At 46.9% G+C, this 21063-nt stretch overlaps 1 protein-coding gene across 4 annotated transcripts in view; it reads left to right on the forward strand.

The window, feature by feature from the left end:
• Positions 1–21063, forward strand: part of VPS13C (vacuolar protein sorting 13 homolog C) — a 5236720-nt gene that overhangs the window by 3250578 nt on the left and 1965079 nt on the right. For all 4 annotated transcript variants that reach the window (XM_069624493.1, XM_069624490.1, XM_069624491.1 and 1 more), the window contains one exon: positions 18638–18727. In XM_069624493.1, the coding sequence (XP_069480594.1) occupies positions 18638–18727 (90 nt within the window). The remainder of the gene's footprint in view (positions 1–18637; positions 18728–21063) is intronic.

Below are 21063 nucleotides of genomic sequence, written 5' to 3' on the forward strand. Positions count from 1 at the left end.
GAAAAAGATGATGAAAGAAAAGAAGTGCATTTTTGCCACTGCGAAGGTGATTTTTTCATGTATACCACCAAGTCCAGCATATATCTATTCTAATGAATGTTGTTGGCAGCCAGAGGTGGGAAGGTGTCTTATCAACAGAAGTATGTGCAACTTTTTGCGTGCTGCTGTGATGTATTCCTGTAAGAATGAGAACATTGGTCATCAATATCTGCACCTTCTCAATGGAAATGGCATTTAATTGTCGCACAGTGGCAATGACCTTTGGTTTTCGAATCTACAGGCTGCAGTGAAGACACTATTGTAAGAATGTGAGGCACAGAGCAACAAATAAAAACCATTATAAAAGTCTGAACAAGGAGTTGTTACTGTGGAAGTTGTTTAAAAAAAAAAAAAGCTTTTTTTAAAAGTTACCACTACAAAGGACATCCCCTACCTTGGTTGACATTTTTCCCCTACTCCCGCGCATGCACACCTGCAAAAAACCACAGACATCGCCACAGTTGTAGGGTTGTAAGTGTAACATATGCGATTTTGCAAATGCACATATTCTGTTTGGGATTGTGCAGGACACAGGATTGCGCAATAAGCTTTGTGGGTGTGCAATGCATGCACAGAATGTGCTATACAATATATTTGTTCACTTTAATGCAGATGGTGAGCTTATGGCTGTGTTGTTGGCGCCACAGCATATGCTCTGTGGGTGATTTGCACATACATTACTTGACAGTGAATGAAAAAAGTGCATCCAATGGGAGTTGTGTGCAGTGTATCATGTGGGTTTGTACGCGTATGGAGCACCTACAATGAAGTGATTGCTTTTGGTTTCTTTGTGTGAGACTTTGGTGATGCTATATCAGACGACATTATTGTTGTTTATTGTGTAGGGAGAAATGCACACCATGTGATTCAGTTTCCAATCTCCTGCATAATTTTGTTTCCCAATATGCAGCCACCTATGTTATTTTTCATTTGGTGCAGAAATGGAGAAAGTGCAGTTAAAATTCGACAGAATGCACTGAAAAAAATAGACGACCTTAATAAATAATCGGGAAACAAACCTTTTGCATTCCTTGTAAAAATCATTCATTGATTCAAACAAGTAAATAAAACTTTTTTTTTTAAAAGAAAGCGCAGTATATTGTGAAGAAGTGTATTTGTGTCTTTTTACAACTTGTGCCATTGTCGTACTATAGAAATGGGAATCTATCTTACTCTTACGTCCCGTCCCCTTTCCTCCATACTGTATGGGCGTCCCTTCCAAGGGACGGGTGACGCAACCTTTTTCACCAGAAAAAAACCTTCTTCCCCTTTCTACACCTCAGTCCTGTTTTCCATGGCGACGGGAACGGGCCGAATTCACCAGCGCTCCTGGGTTTGGCTTTGGCCATGTAATTCCATGTGCGGATACTTCTTCTCTTTGTCTTCTTTTTTGTCTTTTTATTATTCAGGTACTTGGTCCTCAGGCGTCACGCTCCTCCCCGGCGCATGTCGACTTCTACAGGGTTCAGCAGGTGTCCATCCTGCAACAGGCTCTTCCCAACTTCAGACCCCCACGCCCTCTGCCTACGTTGCCTTGGCCCAGACCACCGTTGGCAATCCGAGATGATCAATGTTCCTCTATCTCTCCACCCGGATGTGACGTGGTGGTCCAGAGACTGCAACCTACGGACAGGCAAACCCTTCCGGCCGCCCACTCCGCAAGCCACCATCACCACAGATTCCTCACTCGTGGGCTGGGGAGCCACCCCGGACCATCTCTTGGTCCACGGCACCTGGACTCGACAGGAGCAGCAATACCACATCAATTGGCTCTAGCCATCTGGCTGGTGCTCAGGGCGTTCCTACCGCTTCTCTGGGGCAAGGTTGTCCTGATCCAGACGGACAACTCAACCAGTATGTACTACGTTAACAAGCAGGGAGGCCCCAGATCCCCTCCTCTGTGCAGACTGGCGATCAGCATGTAGGAGTGGGCCCTGGAAAATGACATTTACCTCACAGCAGTCCACCTCCCGAGGGAATCCAACCTGGAAGCGCACAGGCTCAGCAGGCTGGGAGCGGACAATTACGAGTGGCAGCTAAACAACCTCGTTGTTCAGGAGATTTTCAACAGGTGTGGTCACCCCCAGGTGGATCTTTTTGCCACCTGGCACAACAAGAAGTGCCCCCAGTTCGTATCCTGGCAAGGTCAGGGCCCCGGCTCTCTGGGCGACGCATTTCCCTCCAGTGGACCGGCATGAAAGCCTACGCTTTCCGCCCACTCCCCTGATTCACAGGGTAATTTGCAAAATCAAGGAGTCCTGTCAACTCTGCATCATTCTAATAGCTCCATGGTGGCTGGCCAGGCCATGGTTTTCGGAACTGCTCAGTCTCTCGGAAGCGCCCCCGATTCAACTCCCGATGGGCCCAGCAAATCATCTGGCACAGCCGGGGGGCAGAGTCATCCACCCTGTGCCAGGAAAACTAGCCCTCGCAGTGTGGTACCTGAGCAGGTAACACTTCGGCACCTCAGCCTCTCGCAGGCCAATCTGTAGATCATACAGGGCGCCAGGAGCAAGGCTACCAGGGCCCAGTACAAAAGCAAATGGACCAGATTCTGCCACTGAGCAGACTCCAAGGGAATCGACCCCCCTGGCGTGCACATTGGACGACGTGCTATTTTATTCGGCACACCTCCCCCACTCAGGTGTGCAGGTGAACACCTGCTGTACATACCTCACAGCCATTGGGGCTTACAGGAACTTGGAGGAAGGCATTTTCGCCTCCTCCAAACCTGTCAAGAAACATCCGACGGGTCTCGCAAGGCTCTACCCGCCCGTCAAGAGACCGCACCCAGTGTGGGACCTTAACATAGTCTTGGGCGCCGTTGTGCACAAACCGTTTGAGCCAATGGCGTCCGTGGACATGGTCACCATCAAGAGTGGCCTTACTAATCGGCCTCACTTCGGCTCGTAGAGTCAGCGAAATGCAGGCACTGGTTGCCTCGGAACCATATACTACCTTTCACAAGGACAAGGTAGTCCTGCAGACACACCCTGCATTTCTGCCCAAGGTTCTGTCTGCTTTCCACTTGAATGAGGAAATAACCCTTCCTAAGTTTTTCCCGATCCCAAGGACGAAGCACAGAGAGTGCTGCACTGCCTGGATGTCAGGTGTGCCATGAAATTCTACTTGGACAGGATCAAGGGCTTCTGCAAATCGTACGCCCTGTTGTCACTTTCGGAGGCTCAAGACCAGGCTATCAGGCCTCTAAGGTTTCCATATCCCGCTGGATGGTCTCCGCCATCAAAGAAGCATATGAGGGCCAGCACAAGCCGCTCCCGGCCAACATGCATGCCCACACAGTCAGGGCCAAGACAACGGCCATCGCATTCTAGCAAGTCATAAGCAGGGCAGCCGCTTGGGCCTCTCCCTCGGCTTTCTGCAAGCATTACTGTTTGGATGCCGGCTCTAGATCTGATGTGGCTTTCGGACAGGCGGTTCTCAGGAACCTATTTGCTTAAGGAGGGTGCTCTCCACCCTGGGGCTACAATCAGTTGTAATCGCCCATACAGTATGGAGTAAAAGGGGATGGGACGTATGAGTAATTATAAGTTACTCACCGGAGTGACTAATGTATTCTTAGTCCATAGTCCCCTTTCCTCCATACGTCCCACCAACCTCCCCCCTAATAATACTGGTGTCATTAGGCAATGTTAAATCTATTGTCAACGCATCAATGGGGACTGAGGTGTGGCGCCGGAAGGCGGAGTCAGGGCAGCGCATGCTCCCGGGGCCGCACCCCTGCGCACTTGTAAATTTAAAGGGGAAGAAGGTTTTTTCTGGTGAAAAAAGTTCCGTCTCCCGTCCCTTGGAAGGGACGCCCATACAGTATGGAGGAAAGGGGACTATGGACTAAGAGTATGTGGTATTACCCAAATTGTTCCTTTACAATTGTTCGAATTTCCCCCCACATATATGTTACAATTGACCTTCACAATTCGGTCAATTGTGAAAAGGTCAATTGTAATTCGAACAGTTGTAAAACTAACAATTCGTATACAACCAGAGTATGTTAGTCACTACGGTGAGTAATTTATAATTTTGCCCGCACAAACATTTTTCCCCCACAAATAGCGTTCTTTTTCCTATTACTGCATCTTCCTTTTGTGCCCGCTGTACACTCATTGCTTTGGTGCCCTTTTTGGAAGTACACGAAAAATGTTTCTCATTGCTGTTGCGCACTTGCGCCCTTGAAAACGCACTGCAACACGCACAACTGTCTCTTTCATCAGGTACCTATTTATACCAGTTTCCACTGCAGTGTTTTCCAGACTACCACCGTTCCTTCCATTTAGCAAACAATTGTGTGGCGGGAATACAATGCGTGTCGCACTTAACATTCATTGCAACTTACTTTGTGACACTGTAAAAGGAGCTTTCTGTGGTAATCACTTACACAAACCATTCCTAAAGGGACGCTAAGATACACGTGCGCTGTTACAAACATAGCATCATTTCTAAATACAGTATGCTAAAGCAAATTTATGTTTGTTTGTTTAGAGTACACTTTTGCACTCTAAGAAACTATTATTATTTATTTTTGTGATATCTTTTGTGGATCCTAACCATCCTCCCCTTCACCCCTCCTCAATATCTGTCTTTACGTATTATAACATGTGCGCGTATATCTGCAAAATTCTGAAAACCAAACTGTTCAACTAAGTATGTCTTCTTCTGTTACCTGTATCTCTCATTGGATTGGATTGATATTGCTGTTCTTCTGTAACCTCAGAACATACATATCCCTTCTACTGTCTTTCTTCTATGCATTGATCTTCCAACTATGTTAAACCTGTACTAAGCAAATGTCTCTGTAACAGCGGCACAATGCCCCAGGGCCGCTGTGCGCTATATAAATGCAAATAAAATATTTGATTTTGTACGCAAAGTGAATATCATACTTTTCAGAGATCACATGCCCTGATTTGAAAAAGGCACATGACGTGCTGAAACACGTGTCATCCAAAAGGGCTCTCCTTCCGGAGTTATGAGAAACTTCTAACTATATAAAGCAAAATAAAATGTAGAATTGTACTTGTGGCACAGTTCTTGTGTGGAAGTGAAAAGCTTGTATAGTTGGATCTATTAGCAGGACATGCCTCTGACCATTGCAATGGTCCTCCATATTCCTCTTCCTCGTCCCAGTACCAAAGTGGTGTGAATGGATGGAAGTGTGCATAACTCTCAGTTGCTTCCTTCTCCTTAAAGGGAAATTATTGGGGGCAGTTTATGTGCATAGTTTTTAATCAATCTGCTAGGAAAGAGGGTGGAGGTTTTGAATTCCTTCTCTGAGCTCTGCCCTGTTGGAGGAAAGCTCACAGGGTCTTCAATGTAATGATAACATTTCCCAATGATCAGGTCCTCTTTCTGTGCAGTGATCAAATCTGCATCTAGAGTATCTTTATTCAACATCTGAGCATAAGGGGTAACTTCCTCTACGCTACGCGAGTGGCCTCTCCTTTCCACTCCTGCCCCTTCCTCTGCGGACCATTGTGTCTAAGGATGCCTCTTCTGAAGGACATAGTGTGTCTAATCCCTCATCCCCATCTTCACTTGCCTCCTTTTCCTCATCTGACCCTGTAGTCCCACAGCTGTCATCGCTCCCCTCGTCACTCTAGAAGTTCAGTTGTTTGAGCTTATCTCTCCCCCTTCTCCCGTTCACAGCTCTACCTAATGGTCTTGGCTCCCTTCTCTATGGAGACCCCACTGTGCTCCTTGCTGCCTTAGAGGTAGCCCCACCATCTCTTCTGCCTAAATATAAAGTCCCAATCCTCCTCCGTATCCCTTCTCCCACATCCTCCTCACGAGCGTATTGTTCTCCAGCATGGTGTCTGGCTTAGATTCACATGCTCATGAATATTCCCAGTCGTCGCTGGGAATCCTTGGTAAAAAAAAAACGGTTTCACTTTCACTTTAACACTGTATTGCTCCTCTAATCCAATCACTGTACTCTAGGCCATACTGCCACATCCAAATACAGTCCTCTCGCAAACAATTGTGTACAAGCATGTTATAAATGACTCATATCATTTCATATAGCATATCACCCGTGGTGGTCATCTTCAGATTTTTACTGCACGCTTTGGTGTTGGGAGTCCTCAAGTTAGCTCTGAGTTTTATTGCTCAATTTCACATTTTTTCATAGAAATTGAATAATTTTTGCCTAATCGTTTTCAACAAAGAACAGCTACCTACAGTGGGAATCCGTTGCCGGCAAAGATCTTCAGCCACTGTCGGATCATCCATCAAAGTTTTGAGAAGGCCCGGCCTGGGGCCCACTTCGTGCCTTTCCACCATGTCCGAAGAGAAGAAGGAAAGCAGGAGCCTCTTCAAACTCTGCGCAAAGTGTGGATTAGGGAACGTATTTGTGGAAGATGGGAATTTTAAATGCTTATATTGCCTGCATCTGGACCATAATGAGGAGGGATGTGAGGTGTGCCGTGGTTTCTCAAATAAACCAAAAAAGATCGCTAAAGCAGGCTGGCAGCGTGGCTCAAATTGAGCAAGGCCCCTGACTCAGTCTCTGGGCAGATTCATGCCTCACCCAGGACCGGCCGGTCTGATGTGCGAACTCCCTCCGGGAGTAGGTCGAGATCCTTTGAGGACGCCCCCGCAAGCGGGGGTCCAAGAGAAGGCCAAGCTCTGCAACCCTGGCTCCACTGGGTTCACTGCTGATGTGGGTCCCAAGTCGGGCAGAGCGTGATCGCCATCACCATCAGTGGGCCTGCCGACGAAAGGAGCCTCTTCTAAGAGAAAGTAATTAACCCCGTCCAAACTGTTTATCGATGGACAAACGGATGAGGGAGAAGTCCGGGGAGGACCCTTCAAAATGAAGACCTCTCAGCCTTCCAAGTCAACCGATTTGATGATAGCCCTGTTGACGAGGGCCTCAACGAGCACATCGTCGACGAAGTCAGCGACAACAGCATCGAAGGAGAGCAGGTCCATGAAGGTGGTACCTACTACGTCCACCCCTCATGCGTCCTTACCCCTGAGGTGTGATACAGCTGAGTAGGCAGGGACAAAGGCAGCAGGGCCCTGCAACCACATCAGTCCAGAAGCCTCTGGAGAAGGAAAAAGAGGGTGAACAAGGCAACCCCGATGGAATCTCCACACGAGGTGGACCCATGTGCTGCTGCAGGGAAATCGGAGCAGAATTATTCAAGTTCCGACGACCACAACAATTATTTGCCTGATGACTACTATACAGACCACGAAGGAGGGGTATCTGAGTGCGGTAAGCCTTCGTCTCCCGCACACAAAATGAGGCAGGTCAGTCCTGGGACTATGCCACTGGCTCCTTTCACCCCTCAGCCGAGGAACATATTGCTGGATAGTCTAACGTCTCTTCACAAACTGGTCTCTGAGATCCAGCAGAGGATGCCCCTGCACCGGGGTCTATGCCACCACAGGACTCTCAGGAACCCCTGAAGTTGAGCCCTCCTTGTCAGAAGAAGTCTAAGGGAGGTGCTGGTCCTTGATGTCATCCGACTCCTCTGCCACCACGTCGTGACCTGACTCCACCTGGAGCCTCGGCTCCATGCACGGACACAGCTCCTACTGCTACAGGCACCGATGAGGACGACTTTGTGCTGGCTTATGGGAAAACACCACATGCGGAGGACCCCCATAGGGCCTCCCCTCTGGACGAAGTTAGATCCTTTCATTCCTTAATGTCCAGGGCCTCGGAACTGTTTGTTATTACCTGAGGAAACTAAGAAATTAAGGGTTCCTGTACCAGCAGCGTGAGTCCTGAAGAAAGACCATCATGTCTGTTTCTTTCCTGGTTGATATCTGGGAGGACGGCCTGGCGCTAATGAAGAACCCAAGTACGGTCCGCCCAAGCATCACAGATTGGAGAAAAGTACAGAGTACCAGATTCAGCTCGCAGATGCTTAAGATCTCAGCCTTCTTCCGAATAAGTGGTCTCGGCCGTAGCCAGGAAGTGCTCAGCAAACCCATCATCAGCAGCACTCCGGACCAGGAGGGGAAGAAGCTGGACGCTATAGGCAAGAGAATAATCTACACAGCAGCCTCTACCATCAAGGCACCTGATGCCCTAGCCATTTTGTCCCGATATGACTGGGAACTATGGTACAAGCTGGGACCTATTCTAGATTTCCTGCTGGAGGACAAGAAGGCTGAGGCACTGGAACCGTTTCAAGAAGGGGAAGTGGCCTGGGACCACCCCATTACACTGGTGGTGGACATCGCGGACACATGTTTCCACCATATGGGGAAATGCATGTAACATTTTGGACAAGGGTGGTTGAAGGCAACAAACTTATGCCAGGATGTTCAGACTAATGTGCTGGATATGCTGTTTGACGGTGAGAGCCTCTCCGGCAAGGCCATCAAAGTCTTTACAAGCCATAATGACAGACACAGAGACAGCGTGTTCCCTGGTAACCCTGCCACAACGTCAGCTGTCTTCCTTTTGTTCGTCCAGAGGAAAGCCTGGCAGATCTTCCAAAGGATATACTACCCCATACCAGGCTGCCACTGTTCCCCGACCTTATCACCAGGGAACGGGGGTGGGGGAGGGGGGATTCTGCACCATAACCCAGAGTCGCTGAACCTGATAGCATGTCTCCTGCAGCCCTAGAGTTTGGAGGTTATGCTTTACCCACGGAACATAAGAACATCCTGGCCAGGGCCAGAGCCTCTTCAACGTTGAAGTTCTATGGCCATAAAGATTACCCCTCTGCGTGTCGCAGCCCTGCAACTTCTACCATACTCTCTTTCCTTGGCCAAGGCGGGATTGGCTCACGCCTCTATCAAGGTGCATCTCGCCGCCATATTCAGGTAGACCAGGTCTCTGGGTAGAACTTAGCTGTGGTCGCACAAACTCTTCAAGGAGTTCCTCAAGGGACTCTTCAGGACTTTTCCACCTGTGAAGGCTCCTGCTCCGGCATGGGAGCTCAATGTAGTGCTAGCTAAGCTCATGGGAACTCCTTTTGAACCTATGCATCAAGTCCTGCTCAGGTTTCTCTCTTGGAAGACGACGTTCCTCATGGCTATCCCCTCGGCCAGGCGGGTCAGAGAGATCCAGACCCTGTCTTGCAAGCAGCTTTACTTGTCTTTCCACGCTTTAAGGGTGGTACTATGTCAGAAGTCCACCTCAACGAACCTTTGGTGTTACCTGTCTTTTTCCCAAATCTGTCATCGACAGCGGAGAGGGCCTTGCATTCGCTGAACGTTGTTCGTGCCTTGAAGTTCTACATGGCACATATGAAGAATTTTCGGAAGACTTTGTACCTGTAAATCATGGAAAAGCCTTATCGAGGGCTGCCATCTCCATGTGGCTCTCCAGCTGCATCATGCACTGTCATCGACTGACTAGCAGGCTGCTGCCAGGCCGGCCGAGAGTCCACTCCACCAGAGCCATCGCAGCAACGGCTGCGTTTCTCTCTGGTGAGCCCCTGCTCGACATATGCAGGGCTGCTACCTGGAGGTCCACGCACACCTTCATGAGGTTCTACTGCATCAACAGGGATTCCAGGGAGGAGTCCTGAGTCGGCCATGCGGTGCTACGCAGCCTGTTTGTTTGAGGTGAGTCTGTTCCAGAGGTGTTTATTGCTTCTGTTCAGGCTTGCCACCTCCCATGGTTGTCTATTGGTGCTGCTGTGTAATAGTTAATCATGAGCATGTACCTGTAACTATTGTTCTCCAGCATGGATTCACATGCAAACCCACCCTCCTTACCCTCTGTGGCTCTTCTTGGTTCATACTGCCACTTTAAGTGCTTACCAAATCTGAAGATTGCCACCAGGGGTGCAGCTTAGGGAGAGGACTGTCATTGGATGGGCAGTATGACCCAGAGGACAGTGGTTGGTTTGGAGGAGAGAAATAATGTTTTCTTTTTTTTTAACCAAATCTTTATTGTTCAGCTCAATTTACATATGTAATTAACTTTAGATCTCTTTATAACGTGTTGTGTTATACATTTCAATCAACTTTTTGCTTCCACCACAATAACTTCTCCGCTTCTCCCCCCCACATTCCAGTTCCTACGGGTAGTCCTTTCGCTCCTAATGTTCATTTTTCGGTACATTCCTTCTCTAGAATTCCCAGAGCCTACAGTCTCCTCGGGATGTACAGGTGTACAGTGTCCATGATTGCATAGTTTATGAAGGGAGACCAAACTTTACCAAAGGTCCTGAGAGACCCCCGTATTGTCGCCATCATTTTTTCCACGTCCACAGTGCCCCATATCGCGTAATACCATTGTATAATGGATGGTGGTTCCGACTGCCTCAGAGTTTGACTATACACAGTGGTCAAAGTGTACGAAAGGAAGTAGTGGAACTATGTTCCCTATTGGCCTGCACTGCTCCCGACAATCCCCATGGTCATGCCCCCTCCCATGCACAATACAAACCCCAAAACACATGTGCCTGCTGTTTAAGGGAACGTCCGGTGCAGTGCACTGAAAGTGCAAGTTTCCACTTCTTCCTACACTATTATTTTGAAACGAAACCATTCCGGAACGGTTTCTTTTTAAAATAAAAAGTATAGGAACGGTAAAACGTAATTGAAAGGAGTAGAAGTGCACCGCCTGTTAGGGAGAATTCTCTGTTTGGGCTGAATTTCCTAACCTAGTGAGTCCCCCAGCAGCTTTGCTGGATTTCTGGAGTTTGTTTTTTTCCTCCTGCCAAGAGTGAGACTCTTTTTCTCCCACTCTTGGACATGATTAATGGTGTTCCTTTGAATGTTAATGTGTTTCATGGGCTATGGGGTCTTTTACTCCATAGGGTCTCATATGTTTTGTTATATGTGTTACACAGCACCCTCCGTGCAGTAACACCAGGGTGTCATAGTGACCCCCCACCATAGACTCCATACCCTGGGACTGACTACTGTCTCCCAGGGCATGTAAAGTCACCATTGGCTTTACTAGTCCCAAATTACTAACAGAACCAGTACAAACCATCATATTGTGGACGTACTGGTAGGGGCAATTCGATTGACCCTGGGTCTGTTGTTCGAGGGGGCACTGACCCGTCCCCCCTCGTCGAGTTTTGGCTGGTGGCAGTGGATACTACTTTTTATATTCAACCGCGAATATATCTCTATGGGATTTTCCCATTGTTCGAGGTTAATACTTTTTAACATAGCCTCTAACATACCGCCGACTTATTTATTTAATATTAATTCACCGGTTGGTATTTTCTGCCAGAACTCGGTTTTAAAATGGCGTTTGTGTTCGCCTCTGTAACTCCAAACCAAAGGTCGAGCCCTTTGTTCCACTTTTTGGCGGGCTTCTCCACAGAAGCCTCCAAAAGTGGTGCCACTCTGTCTGGGTACCACAGGGGGTGCGGGAGGGGGTTTAGGCACCCTGGACTGAGTTGCCTTGGCAACTCAAGTCGCACTCTTGTGTGATTGGCCCAAGTGGTGAGCCGGTCGGCTCACCACTTAGCATGTTTGATTGACAGCTAGGCTGAGTGAATGGGGGTGTGCTGCATAAAAGCAGGGCTTTTGGGACTGGAACTTCAGAAGTCGCCACAGGACCTGAAAATCCGACGAGGGAGAAGCTGAGCCGACCTGCTACGACGACACCACTGGTGGAGCCCTTCTGAACCGACTCACCACTTCCCAACGACAGAGGAGATCTCCCTGCTGTAGAGTCTTCTTCCCCTGACTGGTGGGCACAACCAGTTTACCTTCTTTTCTCGCATCCCAGGACGTCTTGTGGTCGAATTGCCCGTGCCAAGCACCCCGGCAACCGGATAGCCAGTCACCACTGGACCGCAAATAAAAGGACTGCTCCTTTTAATGGAGAACTCAGCGGCTGGTTTCTTCGCTGGCAGTGCAACGGACTCCTGCTTTCCTCCCCGATGAGATCCTCTCTTCCCCCGGACGAAGCACTGACTTGCACCCGCTGCCAGGAACAACTGCCCCCGCTGGAGCGTTCTCACCATTTTAAGGTACCGTGTCCGCCAGGCCTCCCTTTCTAAAGATTGCTACAAGGTAACAATAATCCCTTAACCTTCTGAACTGGGCTGGCCGCCTTGACCATCTAACTGGTCCCTTTCTGTTGGTCCAACTCCTTCTGAAACTGTTGCAAGACTTTTTGGCACTTTTAACCGTGTGACCTTGGACACATTTCGACCGGAGCCTCTTAAAGTGGGTCCGGCCTTGTTAACTTTGACTTTACGGTTTTAATCTGCCTTCTTCTCCTACTGTGTTCTTCCGAAAGTGTTGGGGCCTTTTTCTATCTTTGCTCTGCCTTTCTCTCCATTTTTAACCGATTGATTAGAGTGCCATCTTCGTTAAGCGCTCACCACTGTCCGAAAATAAGTGTTGCTTTACTTAAGACTTGTCTAATAATTGTTGACGGGAGTGTATATCTTTTAGTGACCGTGTTTCTGAACTGCTCAATATTAGTGCCAGTGTGTTTAACTAGATGTGTTTTTAAATAAATAATTATATCTCTTTTACACCAAGCTCTGGTCAGTGTTTGCTTGTTCTACTGTGTTCTTTTGACCTATTGTGAATACTCTGTATACTGCCTAGCTCTTCTTGAGAGAAGTCTGACTGCTCAGCCACAGCTACCAGGTAAATCTGGGTGGTACAGACTGCTACCAATTGGGTTTACTGCCAACCACCTGTAGTCTTAAATCTTTTGCAGTGGTCCCAGAGGGAACTGCACAGGTTTCTGCCTAACACCGCCCCCGACCGCTCCCGCCCACTTCGACTACTGACTATACATCTCTTGGCGGCCAACATTAAATTTGCCCACAGCTTCCCGGCACTCCTCCCGAAACCTTGCTGCCCATCAAATACAGTGCCTAGGAGTACTTACGCTCCCTCAAGCTCCATGTCTACTCCCATTATCTCCTGTACTTTCGATTTCACGTCTTGACAGAAGTGCTGAAGCCGCTGGCATCCCCACCAAATATGTTCCATTGTTCCTTTTTCCCCACAACCCCTCCAGCACTCCGCAGACCTTGTGGGAAACATTTTATGGAGTCTGTCCGGGGTGTGATGCCACTGATGTAGGAGCTTATATTGAAGCTCCTGGTGCTGCACCGAAGTATATGCAGTATGCCAGTTGCATAGTGCCACGTCCCACTACCTATTAGTGAGTGCCTTTCCAATTACAGAATCCCATTTGCCCTTCAATGCCCCCTTCCCGCTCCTTCTACCCCTTGTCATGATCTTGTATATAGCTGAGATCAGTCCCCTACTACCCTCTGATGAAGCCAATAGCTTCTCCCACTCCGTGTATTCCCTTCTGGCCACTTCGATCATTGTGTTGGATCCGGCCCAATGTCTCAGTTGGTGGTATGTATACTGGTCCCCTTCCTTTAATCCCAATTCTCTTCTACAGTCCGCAAATGACCGGAATTGCGCCGCTTCATAGAGATCTCCTAATACACTTATCCCCCTCTCTATCCATCTCTTGAACCTGGTGTACTCCTTACCTGGCGGGAAGGCGGATTTACTGAATATGGGTGTGTGAGGCACTGGCCAGGAAGACAGATTGAACCTCTTATTTAACTGTTCCCAGGGCTGTAGAGTGTTTTTCGTGATCGGGTTACTCCTTAATCCCACCGGTCTGTCCTCCTTCCTTAGTTCCGCTATTTTCCAGAGTTGCTCTCCCGCCACCTCTTGTTTCATACCCACCCATTTTTTCTGATTCCCCACCCTCCCCCATTCTACCAATGCCCTTAACTGTGCTACATGATAGTATTTCATTATGTTTGGGCAGGCCACCAGCCCCTCCCCCCCCCGTGATTTACTTCTGAATAGTGTTTTCATCTCTATCCTTGTTTTTTTTCCCTCCCCAAATAAAACTCATGATGCTTTCCTGGATGTCCTTCATTAACTTCGCAGGAACTACTAAGGGAATCGCCTGGAAGAGATAGAGGAGCCGGGGCAGCACATTCATTTTAACCGTTGCCACCCTTCCAAACAAAGATATGCACAACGGTTTATAGTGATTTTTTCGAATGCCATATTTTCTAATGGCATTTTCTCAATGCAATTTTGACACATTTTTTTTTCAAATGTTTTTTTTTTCTTTTCTTTTGGAAATGGGGGATTCCCCACCGCCAAACGCCCCTTTTTTAAACATTTTTTTTTACTTACGAAACCAAAAAAACATATAAAATAAAAAAATAATACATTCGGAAAAATAAAATCGACAAAATGTTTTCGACAAAATGGTGTTTCAAAAATGAGTTTTCGAAAAAATTACTGGATACCATGTACAACCCCCTCCATCTTGAGTTGCTTCAACTGCAGTTGATAGTTTGCCCCTACTATTTGATTAATCAATGCGGTTAGGTTCTCACCCCCAGATATCTAATTGGCCCTGCTGCCCATTTAAATGGGTTACTTCTTTCCATTTGGCTATTTTCTCTCTCTCCTATGGAGACATTTAAAATTTCGGACTTTCCAAAGTTCACTTTAAAGCCTGACAAGGCTTTTATCTCCTCCATTATCTCTGGTAGGGATTTCTCTGGCTCCGTGACCATTAAGATCACATCATCGGCGAACAGTCCTATTTTGTGGTGTGTCTTTGCCCATTTACCCCTCGGATCTCCCTATTGCCTCTTATCTGGTGTGCAAAGGGTTCCATTACTAAGGCAAAAAAGAGTGGCGGGAGCGGACACGCCTGCTTTGTTCCTCTCCTTATTGAGAATGGTCTAGTTAGCCTTCCATTCACCTTGACCCTGGCCTGTGGGTGTTGGTAATTAGCCTGTATCATTTTCACAAAGTTTGATCCCAGCCCCACCTTCCGAAGTATTCGCTCCATAAAGGCCCAATTGACGCGGTCGAATGACTTCTCGGCATCTAACATCATCAAACAAGTGGGTTTGCCCCCCCCCGAACCCCTTCCCGCCTTATCTATGATGTGTAACACCCTCCTTATGTTATCAAACGTGTTCCGTCCCTGTAAAAACCCTGTATTTTCCTGCATCACCAAACCCGGTAGCATCCCCTCTAATCTCGCGGCCACTACCCTGTATAACTTGGCATCCAAGTTGATGAGTGCTATTGGACGGTACAAGGAGCATAGATGTGGATTCTTCCCCGTCTTTGGAAGGAGCGTGATGTGCGTCATGTTCCTGGATTTAGTGACCTCCCCCACCTCTCTAAAATGGTTAAATACTTATGTAAGGATTTTGGCTAGAGGCTCCTTAAACGTTAAATAAAATGCTGCCATTAGCCCATCCTCCCCTGGACTTTTGTTTGCCTTTAGTCGAGATATCGCCCTTTGTACCTCTTCGCATACTATGGGTTCTTCTAATTGGTCTTTTTGTTCAGGGGTTATTCTTGGCCCTTCCCATTCTGCTAAGTATGCCTCTTGCTCTTCCCTGATTGTTGGGTCTTCCCTGTACAGGTCTGCAAAGAAGTCCCTTACAATCCTTCACTTAGCTCCTGCTGTCCCTGCTTGCTTGCCACTTCCATCCTCCAAGGTGTCCATGAATGCTCTCTGTTCTTTGGCCCTCAACTGTCTCGCCAATACCGTCCCTACTTTATTACCCTGTTCAAAGAACCTCTACCTGCTCCTAAAGAGGGTACTCTCCACCGATTTATTTGTTATCTGTCTTAACTGACCTCTCGCATGCACTAGTTTCCTAGCTATCTTGGCTGTTCCCTTTTCCTTGTGACTCTGATCTAGTCCCTTTCTGTTCTTTCTTCTGCCTTCTTCCACTCTTCACAGTTCTTCTTTGCTGCTTCTATGAACAGGCCCTTTATGTGGTGTTTAAATGCGTCCCACCTCTCCCCTATTTTGCCCCCTCAGCTCTCCCCATCCTCCACAAATTTGCGTATCTCATTCCCGGTTTGTTGTCTCACTTTGCGGTCTCTAATCAGATATTCTTCTAGCCTCCAGCCCCCGGTCCCTCTATGTGTCTTCCCTCCCTCCCACTCTAGCGTGATCGGTGCATGGTCCGACAACGCCATGGTCCCCATTTGTATGTTGCTGGTTGCCTGGACAATCCCCCGTGTTGCCATAATGTAATCTATCTTGGAGTAGGTCTTGTGGACATGGGAGTAGAAGGAGTAATCTCTCTCTTGCGGATGGTGCACCCTCCACACATTGCAGATCCCCTCTTTTCTAAGCCTTTCCAGCAAATGTTTAGACATCATTCACGTTGCTGGCCCCCTCAGTCCCCCACGATCTATCCCAGCCAGAGTCCGCCACTAGATTGAAGTCTCCCGATATAATCATTTCTCCTTACCCAAACTTGCCCAGTTCACCTAGAAATCCCACCAGGAACCCTTATTGTCCGTGGTTGCGGGCGTACACTGATGCCCATGTGTATAGCTGACCCCTCATTCTCCCTTTCACCATCACATATCTTCCTTCTGTGTCACGCTTAACATTTGCCCCCTCAATTTGTACGTTTTTATGGAATCGAATAGCCACTCTCACCCTTTTGGCTCCCGCCGTGGCATGGAATTGCAATGGGTAGTTCCTGCTACGCATGCGCCTCTCGTCCTCTGTCAATAGGTGCGTCTCTTGTAAGCAGACTATTTCAGGTCCCTCTTTATCAATTCCCCTCAGAACTGCCACCCTTTTGTTAGGACTGTTTAGACCCCTTACTTTCCATGAGTTTAGTATATTCATCCCATTTTATAGTTTCCCCCGGTTGCTCTGGCACCCCCTGTTTCCTCTGATTGACTGAACCTTTGCACCCTTGTACCTTGTTGCCCTCAGGACTGGTTATGTGTTCCCCGCTTGTAGGTGTTCCCGGATCCATGTGCAGGTTCTTGACGTGGTCCCCTCTCGATGGCCCTTGTATGGAATAGCCCCCCCACCCACCCGCTTTTCCCCCCAATTTCTTACCCCTCATCAGACTATATTTTAGTCCTTGAGTTGTTTGGCAGTGAACCTCTACTCATCTCATTATTCTTCCTTGTGTCGCCTTTGCCTTCTTCGTGACCCCCCCTTTGTGGCCCAGCTTGAGCCTTGCCCGATGCGTCACCCAGATGGTTCCCCGTGATACCGTCTCGTGTCTCTTTTTGGGCCGGAAATATAGTTTTAAAGTGAAAGTGAAACAGTTTTTTCTTTTAATGAGGTTTCCGAGCCTAACAGGAGGGAATATTAATGAGCATGTGAATCCATGCCAGACCCATGCTGAATTAAACCCAGGTTCCTTGCAAAAAAACGTATCAGGTGACCCGCTCTAGAAAGAACATGGACTGCCCTTGTGGGCGGGGCAAAGACTGATATGCAAATGTATAGTCCTCCTTTGTGAAAAGTACAGTGATCAAAAAGCGATCGATGGCTGTGGACACTCAAAGTGGGGGGGATGTTGGCAGGATATTCTTCCTGTAATTATGTGTTTTCTTGCTTGATTGTATGTTGGAATGTGTACGCTGTGGGGGTTGAGAGTAAGTTTGGAATATGTACGCAGTTGGTGGACAGTGTGTATGGTTAGGGTAATGTGAATATTGTTGCTGTACTTACGTCTTTCATGCTTGAGTGTATTTTGGAATACCTACGCAGTGGGGGTTATTTCGTATACTGTGTGTTTTTATGGTACTGTCTGACTATTGTAACTGGAATTGTGTTTTGTAGTTCAGTGTATGTTGAAATGTGTATGCTGTGGGGGGTCAGTGTATGTTGTGTGTGTGTTTCATAAGTTCTGTAAGCAGGTGCGTAGGTTGTGTGTGAGTTCTGTATTTCCTTGATTTGGTGTATGCTGGGAGGTGAGTGTATGTTGTGATGTGTATGCAGTGTGGGTGGGTGCATACGTTGTGTGCAAATTCTGTTTTATTGGCGTGAGTGCATTTTGGACTGTGCACACCGTGTGGGTTGGTAAGTATGTTGGTGTGAATTCTGTATTACTTGCTTAAGTGTATGTTGGACTGTGTACGCACGCAGCATGGGTGGGTGCATATGCTACATGTATAGTCTGTATGATATGAACTATACGCATTCATTCTGCGCATACGGCTTATAAAGATACATTTAATATATTCATATCTGAAAATTGGCCCAATTGATTTTCAAAATAACTTTTCAGTGCAACAATTCAAGCTAAAATCTAGGTGTCTCGAAAACATTTGGAAAATCGAAGTGGCTAATTCATAGATATTTGGGCCGGAAAACATTTATTTTATTCTTATGGGAAATCCCCATGTTAAAAGCTGTTCAAAACACAATCAAAGTAAATACTTTAACTATGAAACCATTAATGTAGAAATCTGAAATTTTCCATGCATAGGCTGTTGCCTCGAACCTTTATTCAGGTATATGTTGTCCATGCAAGCCTTAGAAAGCTTGAGAAAAATCATTTTCTGAAATGCCATCGAGACTTCATTATAACCGTAACTATGCCTTGTGCTAGTGCTAAGGCATAATATGCAGGTTATTTTGGTTAAACTATGTAATCTGTCATTGCTACATGGTCTCCATGTAACTGACCCACTCAAAGAATAAACTTATGAATGTTTTTTTTGTATCAGATCATTGATAAAAATAAAAATGTGAATTTTGAGGTTTCACTCACTCATGAACAGAATTCTAATGACCCCATATCTTAAAAAGTACTGAAACCTCACGAATTAAAACATTGAATATATAATGTGAAGCAGATTAATAACGCAATTGTTTATTTTTTCATTTCCATTCTAGGTTCATTACTACAATGACACATTTGCTGTGTGGGAACCTCTTATTGAACGTGTTGATGGAGGAACACGACAGTGGAATTTGAAAATTGAAGTATGAAAATTGTGTTTACTTTTTATTCATTGTTTATTTATTGCTGATGACACAACTTTATAGCGGATTCATATTCCTTCCCTTAATGGGTCTTTAATGATAGTTACCTTTTCATTTTTTTTCCGCAGTGATTTTTCAAAAGATAAATGATGTGTTTTTTAAATAGGACTAGCTAAATTAAACTTTACACTACTGGCAGGTATTGGAGGTTTGTCTATTGGGCCCAACACTAAAATGTCTGGTGAGCAGGGACTTTTGCTTTTGTTTTTGTCTTTTATAGCAATCTAGAAAAAGCCCTTCTAGTAAGTGTATGGCATTGCCATATGGCAAGGGTGCAAAAGCCCTGGCTTTTTCTATTTTTATTAACAAATAGTATGGTAAGGGGTAATTCAATCCCCAAAATGATAATCTGCCAACCATATTCCCCTTTTCTTTTGACTCCATTCTAAAAGCATAGTGTACTTATGCCCTGCCATATCAGCCTGATCCGCAGCACCTACTCTACTCATGGCATGGAGCAGGTTCAAAGGTCACAAGATGCTCCCCTGACAGCCGCAGTGACAGCCAAGGGGGCAGCATTTGAGAGATGCCTACCATACCCATAACTACGATGATCAAAAGTTATTCCTGCTGGTGCCGGGATAGACTCTAAATAAAAGCTATGCTCAATTTTAGGCATAGTGCATGGCACTGCTTATGATCATGCCCAACCATATCCCAATGGATATCGCATATGTGTCAGCTCATGTGAATCAGCAGCACTGCTGTGGAAGTTGACATGATTTCTGATCAGCTGGGTGTAAACTGCGAAATGGCAAGACAGGAACCTGGAGGGCCAGGCCTCCACTTTGATCTCTTGGTGAGGGCAGGTAATTCCCTCCGTCCGAGAATGCCGCACAGCAGGCAGCTGTCCTGAGCATCAAAGGAGTGCCACCATTCAAAAGGAGTAGCCTCATACCAGCGTGCTGCATCTCTAAAGGCTTTTTTCCTAATGAGAAGGGAAGGGGGCAGGATTATGATAGGCAGGAGTGCTCTTGTCAATGGAAGGAGACTTTTCCCATTTTGGTTCCCTCTCTCTCTCTCTGTTACCTGTTCCTCCCACTTCCTCTGGAGCAAAGCACTTTGGGGGTGACATCAGAATGGCAAAGTCTCCTCCATCCAAGAGCAGTGATTGACCCGCTAAGGCAAGCTAGCTTTAGTCCAATCACCTGGGGACTTGTGCCTTTAAAAGAAGCTGTCTTCCACCCCTTCAGCAGATTCTCTCTGATCCTCTCGAATCCTCTATTGCCCCAGATTCACTCTGAAGAACTCACTAGACTCCTTTGGGAAAGTTGTATTTTCCAAAGCCCTACTAAAAACAACGGGTTTCTGGGCCTGCCCGACTTGCATCATTGAGAGCCACCCTTTGACCGCACAGATCGACTGCATTCAGCCCCACTCAGGGCCAACACGATCCGATGTTCCTGAATTGAGCTGCCCACTACCTCCCTCACCAGTATTTCTTTTACTGCTCTTTAAATCCTTAACCAAAATGGAAGGACTTTCAGACATTGCCACCAAATGTGACTCCAAGTCGCCCCACCCACCCACAACCCCTCCAGCACAGCATGGAGGCTATCCGATAAATTGCATGTAGTTTAGTCGGGGATGGTGCCACTGGTACATAATCTTTGTCCAAATCTCCTATCTGTATTGATTTTGCTAGTATAAGGATATTTTCCCAGAGCCCCACCCATTGCTCTTCTTCATTCTGTTGTCTCACTTCCCTTTCCCAATTTGTCATAAATAGTCTTTCTCCTTCCCCTTCCCCTTCTTTAATTAGGCCATTTATTGCCCCCACTATATGTTTGTCGCCTCTGTTGGAGGTTATACATTTTTCGAATGGGGATAGGTCTCTTATCGCTGCCTCTTTTACAGTGGGGTGTTGAAGCCAATGTCTCAATTGGGCGTAAAGGAATATTTCCCCTTCTCCCACTCCAATTTACATTGGGTGAAGGATTTTATTTCCCTCCCTCGAACATGTTGTGTTTCTTATAACACCCTCCATCCTGCCATTTGTCAAATACAGCCCCACTCATTCCCAATGTAAATTGCGGAGTGAGGGGCGATGGGAATGTGGTGATCTTGGATAGTTTAACCACTGCATCCCATGAGTTCCCCACAAGGGTCTCTATTTCACTACAATGCGTGTTATAGAGCCTGTTTTCCCTAGGTTTCCAGAGGACTGCCAGAGATGTTCCCCCACCACTGTTCTATCCATATCTCTCAATTCTTTCTCACGGTCATCCTTTGACCAGTCCCTGATGACATTAATCTGTACTGCATAGGAGTAGGGT

This window comes from Ambystoma mexicanum, chromosome 11 (assembly GCF_040938575.1).
Source record: "Ambystoma mexicanum isolate Mex_15411 chromosome 11, UKY_AmexF1_1, whole genome shotgun sequence".
NCBI classification, from domain to species: Eukaryota; Metazoa; Chordata; class Amphibia; order Caudata; family Ambystomatidae; genus Ambystoma; species Ambystoma mexicanum.